The following is a 20542-nucleotide window of genomic DNA, read 5'->3' as shown; positions in this document are numbered from 1 at the left end:
CCGCCGATCGGAGCCAACGGTGGCAGGCAGTTGACAATAGTAGCAAGCGAGGGAGGAGAGGATAGCAACAGAGGGAAAACTTTATGACATAAATTGCAGAGAGATACCTTTCATGATATTCAATAAATCGAAGGAAAACTTTATGACAACTTGAATTTATTATGGGGTAAGGTGAAGGAAGGGCAGGTGAAGAGAATAAATAGATAAATAAAATACTTAGTGGTCTGCCCACAAAATGATGTTTTCAACATCACCATGGATTAAATTATATAAGTTTTTTTTTTTTTTTCAGATTTTATGAATTAAAATTTGTCAAATGTGAAGAATACTGGGTTGATTTTGGTGCTCGACAGTAAAGCTAATCGTTGAATAACGTTGAGAGATTCACTAGAAAAAAGGCTGCCAATTTAGAAATAAACTCTGATTATAATGGAGAGAATTACACTTCTATTTACAGGAGAATGTAAGTTTATGTATAAATTCAAAGAGAAAACAATAAAAAAATAAAAATAAATTAAGTATTATCAATGGTGAATAGTATAACTTCCCAAAAGATATTACATTTTTATTTGCATATGTATGATAATCACATTCCCTAAATATCTCAATAGCTTCTTCTCATGGCGTGTTAGATTTTCAAAGGAATTTGAGAAGGTTCTGCATTCTTCCCAACACAAATAGATAAATGAAAAGAACATACGAGTCATTCGTTCGATAAAATTGGAACGATACGGAGAAGATTAGCATGGCCTCTTAAGGATGACATGTATAAATGGAGAAATGATCTAATTTTCTTCAAAAAAAAAAAAAAACTAGGAGATGCTAAATATTTGACATGAAAATCCATAAAAAAAAAAGAATCCGAAGCTTGACTTAATTGAAATACTTTACTATGAATGTGAGATTAAACAATATGATATTTCTCATAATTAAGGAAGACGAGATTAAAAAGTTAACCATGCCTGGTTTATTATAATTGTCATAGAGGTAGTTGAGAGTGATGATGCGTGTCAATAACAACCAAAAGAACATAGTAGTTTGACGACGACAATTACCAGCATTACTTATCGGCCAAAGCTCTAGTAGAGTTATTTAATTTTTCAAGCTCACTCCAATTTCAAATCTCAGTGCCCTTTATAAATACAATAAGTGTATGCTTATAGTTTTTTTAGTATATTTTTTAATATTTTTACTAAAATCTAAAAACTCTATGGGATGCTATATTTAATTATTAAAGTTTAATATTATTTATTAGCCTCTTCAAATTGAATAAAAAAATTAATTAAGTATATTATCATTTGCAGATAATTTTTTGTATTCATCAATGCATGTGGGCCCCATAAGGACAAAGTGACGTGTCAACATCTCATTGGGTGGACTACTCAATGCTAATGAGAAGATAATGGTAGCATAAAAAAGAACAATATCATCATGATATTTAAATATGGGGGGACACGTTGCATACGAATGGCTGTGAATATCAGCAAAGTTATAGCTGCGTGTTTGTACTTTTTGAATAATTAAGGAATCGACTGGAAGAAGGCCAAGCTCAATCGGTGGAGAGGTGACACCGAAAGCAAGGCGCCCAGCCGTAAGCGGAAATGTATACGGAACTCTCCAGTCAAAAAGTAAATTTTAACGCACGATCACTACTTTGTTCATCACAATTATTTTACTACAATTTGATTTTATGTTCCTCTTAATATTTGACATTTATTTATTAAAAAAATATATATCTATTAATATTGCAGATGAGAAATATATCTGTGTTAATTTTGTGGACTTGTCATAGTCGAGATAAGGTATCCAAGTCAATCACCACAAAGAAGCCAACCCAAGGGAGAACTCAATCACTCTATATCTCCAATCATACCCGGGACACTGAGAAGATCTCAATCAAAAATCATACCCGGGACACTGAGAAGATCTCAATCAAAAATCAAAGATCAACAACCGAGCCATAGTCGATCGTGATTCAAATATGATTTAAGCATATTTCCCTTTGAATCATATGGTGGTATCTTGACTAAATATTTTTTTATAGGTGAAGAAAATATCAACATGCAAATGCTAAATGGACAAGAATAAAAAGAAGACAATTAAGTTGTTTGAACATTTACTAGGAAACAGGGTAAATGATTATAGTTCAAATAAACATTTCCATTGATAAGATTCGACTTTATTTACAATTAGAGGTGATGTGCCACTTTGGTGGAGCATAGTACACGATATAAATTCCTCCAACAAAAATATAAATAAATTTTGATATTGCTTCTCACTTAAATGAGATATCTATGCTCCTAAAAAGATCAATTGCAGATGATTGTACAAATGATGACGACGCAATGTGTCAATCCATCATCTTTCGTATGCAGATGTTATTGTAAACATACAATATATAAACATAATGCTGCTGACAAATAGGATGTAGGTGATAGTGGTTCCAAGGATGCTCAAATATTGAAGTGTTAGTTAGAAGATGCAATCCCACTTTTTAGTCCACCTAAAACTAACAAATGAGTGCGCTCTTTTAAATCTTCATATATCATAGCATTGAAGGTAAAAAAAACTCTAAATATAGAGAACGCATGGATGTCTCCTATAATACAATGGTTAATGCTTGAAAGTATATCCAATATGATGAATACAGACATAATGATCACATTCTCGAATATATCCTCAACTAATTGAGCAGTTGGTCAACTCATCGAGAGCAAAGAGTTAAAAATGATAAAAGAAATCTATATATGATGAACACAAAATTTGCATTTAAGACCAATAAATCATATAACAATGTTTGGTATAGCTGTTTAAAGAGTGCTCATCCAAACAGGAACAGATGGTCTTCAAAGTGGGAGAAGAATGAAATGTGGTGTAAGTACAACCGATTTGAAGTGAAATATTATAATTGAGCTATTGGATGATTAAATGCCCATCATTTTGCTTCGATTTAAGAATATGTATTTTCTTTAATTTAATGTGATCTGTCAGTGAAGAAAAACTTGAGAGGGAATGCTCAAAATTCTTGTCATTCAATCTTCAACCCCTGAGTTACATGTATAGGCAAACGGGTCCCTACAAATTTACAATCTTACCAACTATATCTAATCTAAACATGGAAAGAAAATAATTCTAAAATAAACATAAATAAGAAGATAATAAAACTAATCAAGGAGATTGCCAAATGGTCTTTCATTTAATAGGGAGGCCGCTCCTCCTATGTTTCCTCCCTTAGTGTGTTTGATGAACAACATATGATCGGCTTGATCTTGAGAGTACTCATTAGATTTACATAGTTTTAGCAAATATTTCAAACCATGCTCTTGGTGATCATATAATGGCTTTCTGAGTTTGCATACTAGGTGTCTGTTGAAATCATTCTCAAATATTAGTGGTATCTCCATATACATTTCTTCTTCAATATTCCCATTTAGGAAGTCATTTATTATGTCAAGTTCATGCAGCCTCCACTCCTTATTAATTCTACTGAGAGGAAAACTCTGATAATGTTCAATTCAGCAACTGGTACAAAAGTCTCCTGATAGTTAATTATATAGGCTTGAGTGAAACTATTTTCTCAGTTTTTTTTATAGCATTCGGGGTCGTCTGCTTGTCTATTTATATATCGTCGTATAATTCGCTTATTTGATTAAATCTCCTCCTGATTCATATCAATGATTTGAAAAGGAAAAAAATCAAAAAGAACACACATGAAAGGTGTTGTGGAAACAAGAGAGAGAATTCTCATAATTCTCATAGAGTTTGTTTCCTTGCTTTGATTGATGCAGACAACACAATGGAATAGGAGGAAGCTTCATAGTCGGAGTCGAGAACTTTTGATGAAAGGTGTTGTGGAAACTTCGAACGGTGCAATTAGACATAGTAAACGAGAGATTCAGACAAAGATACACAGATGACGCATACACAGAGGCAAACGACCGATTCAAATGAAGATACACAACTGATGCATACTACACAAACGAACGACCGATTCAAATGAAGAGTATAGGAGATGACGTTGATCCAATCAAATCATTCAACACTGACGATCGAGACGAAGGATGCAGATAAACAATCTAGTCGAAGTTGAATGATGAAAGATGCCTTGAACCCGTCCAAACTGAGCCTGGAGCTTGATACCATTAAGAAAAACAAGAGAGAGAATTCTCGTAATTCTTTTTATTCAATCTCAACCCTAAGGTTGCATATAAAAGTAAACTAGTTCTCTCCGAATTTACAATCTTACAAAATATATCTAGCCTAAACATGAAAAAAAAAAATATGAAACGAACATAAATAGGAAAAGAATAAAACTAATCAATAAGTTTCCTAAATTGTCTCCGACTAATAGGGTGGCGGTCCTCCTATACCTCCACATTTAAGCAATATCATTTATTGATTATGCAATGATTTAGTGCTTGTCACTCTAATAATATGTTCCCTACATTAAATACCAAATTATGCAATGATTTAGTGCTTGTCACTCTAATAATATGTTCCCTACATTAAATACCAAATTATGCAATGATTTAGTGCTTGTCACTCTAATAATATGTTCCCTACATTAAATACCAAAAGATTAATGTAGCTGATTGGTTGTACTAAAAAACAAGGCTCGTATGTTATCAAAATTAGGTTCAAATTAGGAGTTCCGACAAGGTTGAAACATGAGTTCAAAACAGCCTAAGTTTGAACTATCTTCAAACTTAATTTGAATAAGGTTCGTATTGATTCAAACAAAGTTTGAATGTTATTTGTACATAATTTGAGCACGGCAAATTAAACCCAGGTTAGATTTAAAACCATTTCAAACTAAGTTCACTAAATTTGAACTTCAAATAATTAGTCCTGGACTAAAAAGCGTGATCATTAGTTCAAAACAAACCTCAAGCATATTTCTTCAAGAAAAATAGACGATAGTCGTATTTGACAAATTTTAAATATTATAAAACATATGAAGTCAAAAACTTCTGAATAGAATATATACTTAACCAACTTTTATATTATGTTCATCATTACAAAATTTAATAAATAAATAAATTTATCCCAGTTAAATAAGTTGAGATTTTCTTATTCAGTTTTGTTTTTCTTTTTTTTATTTAAAACTGCTATTTCAGTAAATAAATATAAACTATTTTCTCACTTTAATATTTAATCCAAGGAAAGAAATTAACAATGCACAAAAAAAAGACCTGACATATAGAAAATTAAAACATCTCTTTCCAAGACCAGCCTCACTCTTTTAAATTACTACTAGGGAACACAATCCCAACTCTTGAATATCTCCCTCAAATTGAGAGAAACACCCAAATTATTAGAGGATCAGCTAGGCCTATAGGGACTTGATGTGACTACCAAATGTATCCTAAAACTGCTTCGTACTTCATCCACTAATCTACACCATCTCTGCCACATCAGAAACCCTCCATCCACGTCCTCCTCTCCTCCAATAGATAATAGATACATCACCAAAACACTAAAACATCATAAACTACTGTGAAGTCTACACATGACAGAAGCCAAGCGAGCCTATAAAGGAACAGATCAGAAGCTTATAGTAGTAACAGAAGAAGGAAGCATAGAACAAAGAGCTCACAGAAAGTAGATGGTGGTGACAAAAGGAATTCGCAAAGGGCCGTGGACGGAGCAAGAAGATCTGCAATTGGTGTGCTTTGTTAGCTTGTTCGGTGAGCGCCGTTGGGACTTCATAGCCAAAGTCTCAGGTTTGAGGATTTTGGAGGAGGATTGGATTTGATAAGTCTCAAGTATTTATTAGTTTTCTACACCCAATGAATGTCAGTGTTATTTTCAATCTTTCTTGTAGGTCTTAATAGAACTGGAAAGAGTTGCAGATTACGTTGGGTTAACTACCTTCATCCTGGACTGAAGCGAGGTCGCATCACGCCTCAAGAGGAGCGCCTCATTCTAGATCTCCACTCTCAATGGGGGAATAGGTTTGGCATACTTCAATTACTTTAGTGGTGGAAACTTGAGTTCGAGATAAAGTCTTCTATAACTATGTCCATTATGAATATCTTTACGTACGAGTTATAGCTATGTAGCCATTTGTGTACATGTAGAGATTTGTCACGAGTCTCTATCATGATAATTTTTTTATGAGATGAACAAAAATCTAAATGTAAAATGAATGATGATGGGCAAATAAGCTACGTAAATGTTTTACTACAATGTTGGTAACCTTGTTTCGTGCTCCAATTCTGTATTTTTAGGTGGTCAAGGATAGCGCAAAGGCTCCCAGGTCGCACTGACAATGAGATCAAGAACTACTGGAGAACTCACATGAGGAAGATGGCACAAGAGACGAAAAAATGCTCACCTCTCTCCTCATCCTGCTCTTCTGAAAGTGAGCAGCTAGAGGATACCAGTGGAATAATGGAAAACCAAGAACAAAGTAGTTATATGATGAAAAAACCCATAGAAATTAAGGAAGAAGATGAAGTGAAGGTGTACCCCATGGATCAAATATGGAATGAGCTTGCAGCCACATTCGAGTCAACGACCAGTGGTTTGAGTTTTGAAAGTTATGGAAGTGGGGCTTGCAACATCTCGTGCGCTTTTGCTATGGCTTCTCCTGCGTGGGAAAACTGTGCTGAATCTCTGTGGAAAATAGATGATGACGAGCTCTGCATTGGTATAGAATCTTAAAAATCATTAACAGAGAACTTTGTTTATAGATGTGAAGCAACTCTAAGATAAGTATATGTATGTGTTGTGCTAAAGTAAATATCTTCCATGTACTGGATTTGGAAGTTCTAAAGCTGCATTCCAAGCTATCTTGTTTTAAGAGTTTATTTCATGTTCCGTATTGTCATCCAGCTTGAAACTAGCAATGCAAAATCTTAGATAATTATTCTTTTTTTTGGTCTAAGAAATGAATAGCTTCAAATCTCCACATATCATGCAGGATTTTTTGATGATGTGATCATGGACATGAAAATCAAATAATCAACATGCTTTCAAAGATGATGGCAGTTAGATGCTTTGCATTTACATAAAAGGAAAAGCAATAACATAAAAGTTGTGTGAATTGCTTTAACCATGAATGTATTGACTTCAATTTGGGATGTCATTATTAAAATAATGGCTCTGATTACTATTGTATGATATTCAAAACTATGTTATCCAGCAACGATATTCACATTCAGTTAAAATAATCATATCTATTATTTTAATAGCCATAACCAAAAAACAATAGTAGCCAGATTCATACTCTAGACTAAACAAAAAAGATTCTTTTTAGTCAATGGACAGCATCTTCTACATTCTAAAATTTCTATGATTAGAAACTTCTTTTTAGCAAAAAAATTTGCTAAAGTGTGATAACGATAAGAAAATCATTGTAAGATTTTTTTGAAAAAGAAAATATTTATAACTCAAAATAGCTTTTAAAAAAGCTTTTTCCACAACAGTTTTCGATTCATCTTTACAAAAAATTACAACTGTCCCAAATGAACTCTAAAACAAATTATGAGCTATTATAAAACCTTAAGTAAAGCTCTCGTCCTGAAAAAAATAATGCTCAAAATAGTTCAATAGGTTTTATCATAAGACACCGACATTAATTTTGTTCATTACTTTAATTTTTCCGTACAAAATGCATAGAAAGCTAGGAGTGTGGAACAGCAATTCAAATTGAGAACCATATAATAATGAATATAAATACTCCCATAAACTCAACTACTTATTACTAATATGAAACTTAATATGAATCACATGAAGCTGTCAAAATTTACTTAAAATGTAGTGAATGATTTCCCTCCCACCCCTTCCCCAAAAATAAAAGAATAAAAAAATCCAAATTTTTCAATGATGAAATCAATTTTAGCAAAACAGCACAAAAGTTAGTTAGGCTTATTAGGAAATACTATATTTAATGCTGAAAGTCCAAAACAATGTGCTCTCTCTGGAGTTGTACAGCAAAGGTACACCAAGGTACTCCAAACATGACAGTGAAAAACAAGAACACCTCCTTTTCCTAATTAAACATGGATGCAAAACCTTTTTCAACATCTTTTTTTATTTAAATGGGAGGATACTGTGGTCCATCGTAATTAATAATTGTTAATAGAAATTAACTAAAAAGAAGATTAGTGGTGGAGAAAGGAAAGTTAGAAAAAAAGACAGTGATAAGGAAGTGGTCTGCTCTCAGGGCCTTCCAGGCTCTCTACTTTTGCCAAGAAGTGGTCCTACTTCCTAGTACCTTAGTGTAAATAAACTTAGTGCTTCTCCAACCATACACCTTTATGTCTCAGGTCCACTTCTGTCACACTAGCAAGGATCCAACATCAGAATCTTTGTGACTGCTCAAATGTACAAAATCTATGTAGCCCCAACTATCATCATTCACCACCACCACCACTTGAAAAAAAAAAAAAATTTAAGCATTTCAACAGATGAATGTCACTAGTCAAATCCTTACAATAAGAAGTAAGCTTTATAATTTCTAATTCTTTATTCATTACTACTAAGTATAGTTCAAAGTGTTAAATCTATCCTAAGCAATTTTCACACTTTTCTTTCCTAAACCTTTCCCAATTAAAACTTCTTCAAATTTAATTAGTATAATTGCATTTAGAGAGGGCTTTCCGAGGTCAATTATCGAGGATATTTATCATCATCATCAGTATTATCACAATTATTTGGCTTGCATCACTTTTAAAGAGTTGGATTAATTTTTTCTTAGATCGAGTTACCTTGAAATTAAATCAATATAAATGAAATAGCTAGAAAATTTGTTAGGTTTATTCCCTAAATGGGTATTTATATACAAGAAAATTGAAAAATAGTGAAACTGTATATTAAAAAAATTTAAAAATTAAAAGTATTGTAAAAAATTTTCTATTTTTGCTAGGAAAAAGTGGATGCCCTCCCTTTTCTCATCAAGCACATTTTTTTATTTTAGGCACATAAATATGAGACATGTCTTCCCTTAATTAGCATATGAATTCGTAGCATCTTTTATACCTCATCCTGAAACCCTAATACTTTCAATACTCTCTCGTCAAATGGTAGATATCAATTATTCCAAATTTGCTTAAGATATTTTTGAATGTTGGGTTGCAAAACTTTTTTATTAATATATCGGTAAATTAACTTCCCATTGAAAAATAAATAATGAAATTAACTCACATTTTAATTTCTCTCTTATGAAATGCTATCCACTTTCATATGTTTGATTCAATCATATTATACTAGATTATGGGAATATTAATGGAAGCATTGTCACACTATATCCTCATAAATCTTTACATTTGATTTTTAAATATTCTAGTATAATTTTAATTTTTATTAGTTCACAGATAACATAAGCAATTTCTTCGAATTTTCATAAATATTTGATCTTGAGGTATTAAATTGTTTCTCACTTCTCCAAATCAAATAGATTTTCTCCTCGTAATGTACAATATTTTTAATCGATTACTTTATCCATCAATTGTCATGACCCGACCCGGTGCTTAAAATTGACTAAGGTAAGAACTGTGGTAGGATGGTAACAATATTTCATTCTACTTTTCTAAAAATATCAGAAACTTCCAATATATTAAAGAGTCATTAATCCACAAAGTAAAATAAAATTAAACATCCAGAAACATCAACAATAATCTAAAAATCATGTCTCAAACCATAACTGAACAGTGTATCACTATCTGAAAGAAACAATACAAATAAACTATCAAACACCAAATAAACTGGTATCAATCAACGGCAGTTCTTCTCCTGTAAATCAAAACTCCTCTACCTGACATATCAACCTAAAACATTCATTCTCCTGAAAGAAAATATTAATTGCAAACATAAATATAGCTTAGTGAGTAACTATAATCTAAGATGTATTAAATTCTTATGTTGTTATGCTATGCATGAATGATAAAAAGAAAATGTAGTTCATTTCAGTTAAACTTTAAAATTATCTCTTCACATTTCATTTTAAGTATTTACCAATTTAACCTCATTAATAGACATGACAGGATTACCATCACAACCGAAAGTAACCTAAAAAATGTGTCCGAAGACAATCAAAATTGTACCTAAAGATTACCTTTACCATTTCATTTAACTTGCACGGACACATTGCATCCCCTACCGGTACCATCTCGGGGTAACCCTGTAAGACTTGAACTTTTACCTTTCATTTCATATGAAACAAAAATCATTTAAAATATATCTTTATCCTTCTATTGTTTTCCTTTAATTCCTTTTACCATTTCAGACATTTCAGACTTTCAAAATGCAATTCATGAATGAAATACTTGTTTTAAATCATTTTTTTGTAATTATTCATTTAATTAAATATTAATTTAATTCATAAAAGAAAATAATCACTCATTATACTTTAAGAGACCTCTAAAATATCTACCCCTTCACTTTACTACTTTGGATAACCACCTCAACTGATCTCTTACCTACTCCTTACAAAATTCACAATCCAAAATACTTAATTTTTTAAACCTAACTTCTTAAATCCCTTAAAAACTTTTTGCTGCCCAAAAAAATTTTCATTTTTCCCTCGCACAAAATGTATGTGTTACTCCTCCCTTGAAATCCAGGATTTTAATAACTTTGATCCTTTACTTTTAAAACCATTATTCATCTCCTCTAACGCACGAAGACCCGCTCATCTGTTTCTTCTTCCTACCTTCGACTTCTGTTAGACCGCGCGAGCTTGAGCTCCCTCCTCCTTCCTTCTTCGGTCGCGGTTCCACCCAAAAAAGTGTATGCGAGCGCTGCAGAGCTCGTTCTCCTCCCCTTTGTCCTTCTTTTTATGGTCTAAACTTGACATAGAATAGCTTGAGTCCCTCTTCTTTTCTTCTTCCCGCACACGAGCACCGCTGGAAACTCGACTCACTTTCCTCTTCTCCTTCGTACGACTTGACTACCCTAACTTCACTCATGGTACCGTAAGAACTTCTTCCCTTCTCAACAGAACCACTCGTTCTTCTTCTTCCTCTATGCACGAGCGGCTAGGTTGACATTGAAACAGGTAAGATACATACACAACCCTTCTTCTTTCTTTTCCTCTATACATACAAAGACTGACGAAGCCGTTCGACTAGGGAACACAGATTTCCTTCTGACTTCGACTTCTTCTTTTTCTTCTTCTTTCTCCTATTATTCTCCTCATTGAAAGTTCTCCCCTTCTTCTACTGTTTCTTCCTTCTTTTGTCGCTCTTAGATATAACATTTTCTCCTCTCTTACTTCCTCGTTCACTCTGAAGGCTACAGGTAAATGGACCACAAAAACGCTCCCTCAAGTCCAATAATCGAACTAAAGCGACAGTTATTCCTTACGTCAATTCGAAATTCCTTTTCTCCCTTTTTTTATTATTTATCTTCAGTTATTACACTAGTTATCACACACAATAGGTATAAATATAACCATTAATATGTAAGGTTTCATATTTTTCTAGAGAGTTCATTTCGCAGTATTTGATATCAATAACTGGGACTTTGTAAGCAACATGAAGATAAGATTCATTGATTTTGTGTATAAACTAGCTTATGAGACATATAGGTGTGAGATAAATAGATTAATTTTCAAACTAATTTTTTATATTGTCCACTCACCTTTTATTCCATCTTCATTTTTCATAAATTTTTTAACAGATTTAACTAAAGTTTCAAATGATTTATCATCAATTATTGTTGACAATAAATCCATAATATACTTTTGTTGAAAGATAAATATTTATTTTTTAGCAGTGTCGCTGCAATATTAAATAAATATTTGAGCTTGTCAAGTTCTTTAATTAGAAACTCAGCAATGAGTTTTTTATTGAATAATTCTTTAAACTTTATTGTCACATCTATTACAATTATATCATTAATATATACAACAAAAATCAATTTTCTTCAGTCAATCAAATGTTTTATAATAAGTGTGATCTCATTGGCTTTGTTTATATTCCATGTTATATTTAACTTTTGTAAATCTACCAAATCATGTCCTTGAGAATTGTCAAGACAATACAATACTCTTTCTACTTTGCGCCACATTATTTTTATAAGAGAGTTCTTGAGTTCTGGTAAAACAGTGATATAAATTTCTTCTATAAAATTCCAATGTATAATTATATTTTCACATCATATTGTTGTATCAACCTTTCGAGGTTCCCTAAAAAAATGGAAAGCAAAGTATATTTATTTCATTAATAAGATCAAATATTTCTTAATAGCATATTCCATAAAATTGACTATTGATAGATGTTATATTAGGAAATAATATATTCCAATTAGAAGTTATGTGGATTAGATTTATTTTCTAATATAATTTTATTTTCTTTCTAATTTTAGATTTAATTTTTGGGATTGAATTTATTTCCTTTCCTATTTTATATTGTTTCCTTTATCTCCAAACAATTAATATTAATTAATTAATCAGAGTTATTAGGAACTATATCTTTTCTCTCATGTTGTTTCTTTTTATTATTTTTTTTAATTCTAAGATTCATGTAAGGGTTATTTATACGCACTTTCATATCAATAAAAACATTTTGCATTATTTTTAATTTCAACATGGTATCAGAGCCTTGAAACAAATCTTATAATCTCTTTCCGTCGGAAACTTCCTATTCCCTGCAGTTGGCAATCTCTACAGGCCCTTCCTCCACCTCCTCTCTTGAGTTTTCCATTGTCGTGCTACAGGCCCTACAGACTCTAGACGACAAAGACTTCCTTCCCTAGAGATTTCAGTCGGCAGTCTCCTTTAGAAAATTTTCAACAATCTTTGTTGTGTTGCAGGCCCTTCCTCCGCCTCCTCTCTTCAGTTTTCCATTGTCGTGCTACAGGCCTTACAGACTCTAGACGACAAAGACTTCCTTCCCTACAGATTTCAGTCGGCAGTCTCCTTTAGAAAATTTTCATCCCCCTACTAAAGAACTCTACATTGAGAGTGGAAATGGATTGAACCCACCTAAGCTCTATATTCTTCCCTATTTCTGCCATCTTCTTCTCCAAGGGACCGCAAGATGACATATGAACTTTCTTAGTCAGCAGATGTCAAACCCAATGGCTCCTGCTCCCCTTTCCACCCATCCTCTCTCTTCTACATCCTCCTCGACAGCGATAGTCTTCGTCGCCAGCGTCCAACCGCAGCCTTCAGTTCTAGCCCAGCCCCAACTTCCTTCCTCCTCTTTCAACTTCCTCCTTCCGCCTACACATCCATTGCCAACGTGTCTGTCGCCTGATCACCACCCTAAGTCGATTGTACAAGTGGGGAGGGTGTGGTGGTTTGATTTCATGCCTTACAAAGGGGCTCCAAGCGGCACTTTTCTTAGGGTTGTGGAAGCTTTGTGGCAGTCACTGAAGAGGCACAACGCAGTCATGATCGACCTAGGGAATGAGAACGAAGTAGTAATGTGATGCACGTTGGAGTCAGCGGGGATGTTTTTCAAGGCTCGAGCGCAATGTGGGAGTGATGGGGGAGGTGGGAACTAGAGGAGTCGGGCGAGGGTTCTACACTTACTGCACTGCAAGAGCCTAGGAAGATGTAGACTTGTCACCTCCTTGCATGAGTGGTGCTTTTAGGTGTTTGAGCAAGGCAGCTCGACCATTGCTTTCTTCAATAGCAAACAATTTCGTCTGCAGCGATGTTTTCAACCATTTGCTTGGCAATATACCATTTCCTGTCAATGAGGTCTCATCATCAGCATTGGTAGCAACCTATTCTCATCCATCATTACTGAATTGTATGGGGTCATTAGGAGAAAAATCTTTAGTCAGTGAAGTTGAAAGAGAATTGTTGCTTCTGACCATCCTGACATACAGGCTTGTGGCCAAAATGACCATTGTTACCTAGCAGAAAAAGATTCTACTCCTTCAGACTTGTTGCTACGTATTGGATGGGCACTAAGTTATGCTACTGCTGGCTTTCGTGCAACAACTTCTTATAGAGTTGTTTCAGACCACGGCTCCGGTGAAAGTGCATCATTGACATTTTTTTGGGCAGCAAACCCTCCAAAATTTTTTCTACAACAGACCCTCTTCCAAAGTCTCTCCTGCAGCAGACCCTCCTTCGGATCTTTTCCTATAGCAGATCCTTCTTCAGACTTTTTTTTCCCCTTTTTTCTTTGTAGGACATATCTTGTAGTTTTTCTTGCAGGTTATCTACATCCCTGCAAACTCCTTGCAACATTACTTGTAAGAGTCTTCCGTCTACCACAAACACTGCAGAAACTGCAGTCAAAGACAACCGCAATCAACTATGAGTCAATTTTTCTTGCAGATTGTCTATTTCCTTTCAAACTCTCTTACAGCACTTCCTGTAGGAGCCTTCTGCCTATCTACAAACATTGTAGGAATTGCAGTTAAAGACAACCACAATCAACTAGAAGTTAGCTTTCCAACCTACTTTCCTGTAAAATCCCCTGCATCATTACTTGTAGGAGCCTTCCGCCAACCTATAAACACGGCAGGAACTGCAGTGAAAGACAACCGCGGTACGGAATGAAGACATAAAGTTATATTTCATGTGATCTTCTTCTCCCATTATTCGATGTTTTCAAATCAAAGTTAAACACGATTTTCAACAATGTTTCAACTTGAAAGGGAGTGTTAGAAGTTATAATAGGAAATAATTTATTACAGTTATAAGTTAGGAGGATTAAACTTAGTTCCTAATATAACTTTATTTCTTTTCCTAATTTAGATTTATTTTCTTGGATTAGATGTATTTCCTTTTCCATTTTAGGTTTTCCTATTTTATGTTGTTTCGTTATCTCTAAATAATTAATATGAATTGATTTATTAGAGTTACTAGGTGTTATATCTTTCCTTTCTTGTTATTTTTTTTATTATCTTTCCCATTATAAGATTCATATAAGAATTATTTATACCTTCTTTCATATCAATAAAAACATTTCACATTATTCCGAACTTCAAAAACTAAAATTTTTGCCACTAACCTTAATTGATACTATTCCAATCTTTATCTGCTTTATATTTTAATAAGTAAACTTACAAATATCTTATAATTTATACTCTTTTGGCGTTTAATGATCTCCAAGAAGTGATTTTTTAAGAGCATTCATTTCTTCTCTCATGGCATCATTATGCTTATTGTTTTCTAATACATTAATAAAAGTTTGCGATATTTTAATGCTGTTGGAGCTAATATTTACAAGTCTTATGAGAGAAATTTTTTGAAAAAATGTGTAATTGGTTTTGGGGTATAGAGAAATATTTTCGATAATAGGTGGGTCATTGTTATGAGAGTTACCTAACCCTTTGGAAATTTGATTTTACTACAGACTTTGGATGGGTTTCATCATTCTTGTATAGACTTGAACAGATTTAATGATAGAATGGATGTGTTGTTCTTGCGCTTGTATGACAAATATATCAAGATAGAAGATATTAATTAAGTTTATCAATATTTTTTTATATGCGGTTGTTCTCCCCTAAAGGCAAGTTTGAGTGAAGAAACTTTATTTTTAGTAAAAAATAACAACTTGAAGTGAATAGCTTTCAAGTGAACAAGTGATAGGATTTATTACATTTTTTATTGGATAAATAGCCCACAAAAATATACTTAAATGCCTTAAGATCAAATTTAACCCGATGACATTTATGGACCTGAATATATTAGCGACTAAAAACATTTGGTGAAAGCTTCAACAATATTTTTTTGTGGGAAAAAATTCAGCAAGATAGGTTGTGATATTTTTTAAATTAATCAGTTTTTAGGATATTCTATTAATGAGAAGTGTGGAGATTAGAATGGTGCGGTGTATAACTATTTTGAAAGAGAAAGTGTCCACTTAATTGAGAATGCTTGCCATGTTAGCTCACTCCCTAGGATCGCTCCACATCCTCATCCCTTTCTTCTCCTAAACAACAATAGTTGCCTCACTAGCTATCCTTGAAGCACTCTCTTGCCAAGCTCCCTTGCTGCAATCTACTTGCAAGTGGCCAGTTGTAATTGATTGCGACTCACCCAGCTTGCTTACATCTTCAATCATAACATGCTAGCTTGCAAAACTCGTTTGACTGTAATAATTGTGCTTACCCGTGACTTTCTAGGTCAGACTAAGTTCACTATGTTTTCTTAAGCTAAGAAGAATAACCTTCACTATGTTTTCTTCACTTCACTATGGATTCTCAATAACCTCAAAACTCGTTTAACCGTAATAGTTGTGTTTACCCGTGACTTTCTAGGTCAGACTAAGTGCACTATGCTCATTGTGATAGCCCACACAAAGAACTAACTCTCACGTTCACTTCACTATGTTTTCTTAAGCTCTGAGGGCTCAATAACCTCAAGACTTTCACAACTAAAATGATCTAAGCTACCTATTGGATTCTCTTCCATTCTCAAGATATGTCATGACTTCTTATCTTCATCACAATGAATGTAAAACCCTAATCCACCATTTAAATAACTCTCACGTTCACTTCACTATGTTTTCTTCACTTCACTATGGATTCTCAATAACCTCAAAACTCGTTTGATCGTAATAGTTGTGCTTACCCGTGACTTTTTAGGTCAGACTAAGTGCACTATGCTCATTGTGATAACCCACACAAAGAACTAACTCTCGCGTTCACTTCACTATGTTTTCTTAAGCTCTGAGGGCTCAATAACCTCAAGACTTTCACAACTAAAATGATCTAAGCTACCTATTGGATTCTCTTCCATTCTCAAGATATGTCATGACTTCTTATCTTCATCACAATGAATGTAAAACCCTAATCCACCATTTAAATAACTCTCACGTTCACTTCACTATGTTTTCTTCACTTCACTATGGATTCTCAATAACCTCAAAACTCGTTTGATCGTAATAGTTGTGCTTACCCGTGACTTTTTAGGTCAGACTAAGTGCACTATGCTCATTGTGATAACCCACACAAAGAACTAACTCTCGCGTTCACTTCACTATGTTTTCTTAAGCTCTGAGGGCTCAATAACCTCAAGACTTTCACAACTAAAATGATCTAAGCTACCTATTGGATTCTCTTCCATTCTCAAGATATGTCATGACTTCTTATCTTCATCACAATGAATGCAAAACCCTAATCCACCATTGAAACTAGGATCATATTTGATAGTACTAATTATCTTCTCTGATAGAGGCCTATTCGCTTCTTAATTCAAGTGACAAACTCTATCACCTTCATGTCTCTCCTCGGTTTAACACTGACATTGTCAAGTTTTCAGAATAACAAAAATCCAATGTTTTACCTTGTCACGAGATAGTTTTGAACCTCTCAGTACCACAACTGCAAGTTGTAGGATTCTACCAAAAAATTAAGAAATTTTTTTTCACTTCATATATGTTCAAGAAATAATATTTATGTCAACTTTCTAATATGAGATTATTTTCCCTTCATCAAAATTAAATGCAAATCTAAGAATATTATAGAGCATAGAAATAAATGGGATAACCTACTTTAGTATCTTCCCTTCACCACAAATATGACAATTTGATAGCAGCAGAATGAAAAATTCCGCAACACCAAATTTCTCTCCAGCTAATATCTTCTTTTTAGGAAGTGCAATCTTAACCAATAGGTTTGCTTCACCATTCTAGATGTTATGATTGTTCTCTCATGAGCTTTTTGTGTCAAAAATCACTATTCCCCAACCACCTACTCATGATCAATCTGCCTTGGCGCCTAATTCTAGTGGTGGTGGACGGAATAATGAACATGGTGTCGTACTAAAGGCAGATGTGGTTGTCCAAAATACCTTACCAGCTTGCTCATTACAAACGCACCATTCATAAGCTTAAATGTTGTTGGAAAAAAATTGGCTATTCCTCCACAACTAAATATACATCTACATCTAACCAAACCTTGCTTACTCCTAAAGCCTCAACATTAAAATATATTACTCTGATGAAAATTTTCATCTGCTGCATTAATAATCTCAACCATCTGTATCAATATCTAATGAGTTCAGTTGTTTCGCTAGTGGTAAGTTTTTACTTTTAGATTTTCACGCTTCCTTTCATGTGACAAATAACCAAAAATTTATTTCATCCCTTAGAATAACTACTATCCCATTAGATATTGTTATCAATGGATCTCCATCTTTAATCAACCAAAGGATCTATCTATAAATCATCTCAATTGTTAGAAAATTCTAAACATCCCACAATTTCCTATATTTAATTTATACACTGTCAAACAAAGACTAACAATTGCTTGGTAAACATTTATCTTTATTATCTTCCAAGATCTCAGCACAAAAAATATGATTTGTGAAATTGTTGAAGATAAGGATAATTATTATCTTGACGCTATTGATGATGTTGTTGGTCCTATCACCCTACCAACCCTTTATTAGTAGCAATGTCATCTAGGTCATCCTCCATTTTATCACCTTTGCAACTTCACTCATATATCCTCATCTATTTCAAAATTTAAGTCTAATGCCTGTGAGTTTAAAAAACATCATGTGTCATTAACATTATCCTTACTTTCAAGAAGCAATGCACCTTTCAACTTCACTCTCCAATATATGAAGACCAAGTCTCATAACTACCCATCATGGTTGTCATTATTTTATTTCAGTCATTAATGACTACACCAAAGTCAATTTAGTTTAGTTATTGAAATGTCAAAGTATTCTATCAAGAAATAAAGGTATAATTTTATGTTCAGAACAAAACTCTCCACATCTATAAATCCAGAATAACATTAGACTTAATCCTCATGTCCATATATATTTCAACAACATGGGATTAAAAATTATGAAATACTTGATGTTGCTGACCTGTTTATATTTCTAATGTATTTTCCACATTAATTTGGAATAGATGCTATTGTTTTTACAAGTCACTCAATATCCCGTGCATCCTCTACTATTCTAAATAGTGCTACTCTAGTATTATTTATCCCCATAAATCTTCTTTTCTTCAAACCCTTTTAGGTTGTGTATGTTTTATTCATTCTCTTCAATTAGGATATGATAAATAATTGTCTCCTTGTGTCATTTTTACATCTTTCTCAGTGATTCTTGTACTCAACAAAATTATAGGCGTTATGATCCTTTTATGAGAAGATTGTTTTTGTTGATTTTACATTTCATAAGAATTCTTCTTATTCTACACCCGTCACTCCTAAAAAATAGCCTTATTTATTTTTCTAACCCTAATGCCCTATTTTCCTCCTCTATAAGTCTAAAGCTCATAGGTCATTATTACCTCTTGTAGTATCTCTTTTCATCTCATCTACTAAGATTTAGCATATGGTAGTCACTAAACCATCAGATCTTTATCTTTTTATTCCCTTTAAGCATCAATGCCCTAATCATCCAGTAAAATATTTTATATATTTTTACCATCTCTCCTTTCATTAGTTTGCATTGCCTCTAATCTATTGCCTTTATTTCCATGTCTTAATAACAGACTTTGTTTGATTCTGATTGGAAACAAACTATGAAGGGCAAAAGAGTGCTATTCTTAATCTTCACACCCAGGAACTAGATACAACTCCGATTAGGGACAAATCCATTTCTCGTAGATGAATTTTCATTATTAAGCTTGATCATGAGGCTCTATTAATAGTTACAAGGCCTGAATAGTGACAAATGATATTATTTAGATTCGTGGCATTAACAATTTCAAGACTAATCAATTTTGTAACTGAACACAATTTGTATTTTATCTCTTTTGCTAATAATTTAGGATGTCATAATGGTCCAAACAGAAAACGATCTTATCAAAGCAGTCTACTTGAAGCAAATTTTAGGGTATTTTGCTATAAAAAAATAAAAATATAAAAGCTTTGAAAAGCTATATATAGATTAAAATAAAGTCCTTATTTCTAGTTCAATAAACTCTGCAAAGTTTAACTGACACTGAACTACAAAGTAGTACAACTAATCAACCTTATTAGATCATTCTTTGTCTGCGAGTTATGCAAGAATTATGCTGACCCAAAAGAAATGATAAGAGCAAAAAGGAAAATAGAGAATAAAAAATTATTAAATTGTATCAAAACTAAAGGATGCAGAAGGAAAAAATATGAAATACTTAACTCTCCCTAAAATCCTCAATTTATATATAGATTAGATCTAGATCTCAAGAGTTACAAGATAAGTTGTACATAGAATACCAAAAAAGGCAGGGGCATAGAATAATGCAGACTCAGCCTTGGATTAGTAGTCGATTGTCGAACGTAGAGTCATTGAGTCTGCTAGGAGTGTGGGCTGAGGGTCATTCTGAAGTCTCTGCGGGTTCGGTCCACTTAGAATGAGTTTTACTTAAACCTAGTGGATATTTTCCCTTCTTAGTCAACATGTAAGTCTACCTGACACCATGCTGAGTAGATAACTTGAACTTGGCCAAGGGAGTTCCTCCTAGACCAGAATGTCAATTTTGTTGATGAACCCAAATCTATGAGTTCATCTTAAGTCCATCTAGGCAAACCCTTCCTTGTCCTCGACAAGCAAGTACGCCTCTTGATTTCCCATTTGCATGAGTCCACCTAATACTCTTTCTTCGGCACAAAGAATTTCGATGTACATGCTGAAGCCATCCTTCTCTCTAGAAGTTATGCAACATTTAAAAAAAATGAC

At 33.4% G+C, this 20542-nt stretch overlaps 2 protein-coding genes across 3 annotated transcripts in view; both read left to right on the top strand.

Moving 5' to 3' along the window:
- The window catches only part of LOC110026674, a 14007-nt gene extending 10090 nt beyond the window's left edge, over window positions 1-3917 (top strand). The window contains exon 4 of the mRNA XM_020727713.1: window positions 3789-3917. Coding sequence (XP_020583372.1) covers window positions 3789-3917 — 129 coding nt within the window. The remainder of the gene's footprint in view (window positions 1-3788) is intronic.
- Window positions 3918-5242: 1325 nt separating this feature from the next.
- Window positions 5243-6848, top strand: LOC110026685 (transcription factor MYB59-like). Of its 2 annotated transcripts, none has more exons than XM_020727732.1 (3): window positions 5243-5723; window positions 5825-5954; window positions 6231-6848. In XM_020727732.1, the coding sequence occupies exons 1-3, from the start codon at window positions 5606-5608 to the stop codon at window positions 6664-6666; spliced, it is 684 nt and encodes a 227-aa protein (XP_020583391.1). In that variant the 5' UTR covers window positions 5243-5605; the 3' UTR covers window positions 6667-6848. The 2 variants fall into 2 exon arrangements, with proteins under 2 accessions (XP_020583391.1, XP_020583390.1); XM_020727731.1 differs by having other exon boundaries at window positions 5801-5954.
- Window positions 6849-20542: the final 13694 nt, after the last annotated feature.

Source organism: Phalaenopsis equestris, unplaced genomic scaffold (assembly GCF_001263595.1).
Source record: "Phalaenopsis equestris unplaced genomic scaffold, ASM126359v1 Scaffold000392, whole genome shotgun sequence".
Taxonomy (NCBI): Eukaryota; Viridiplantae; Streptophyta; class Magnoliopsida; order Asparagales; family Orchidaceae; genus Phalaenopsis; species Phalaenopsis equestris.
The sequence above is the reverse complement of the archived record's forward strand: the minus strand, read 5'-3'. Positions and strand labels throughout refer to the sequence as shown.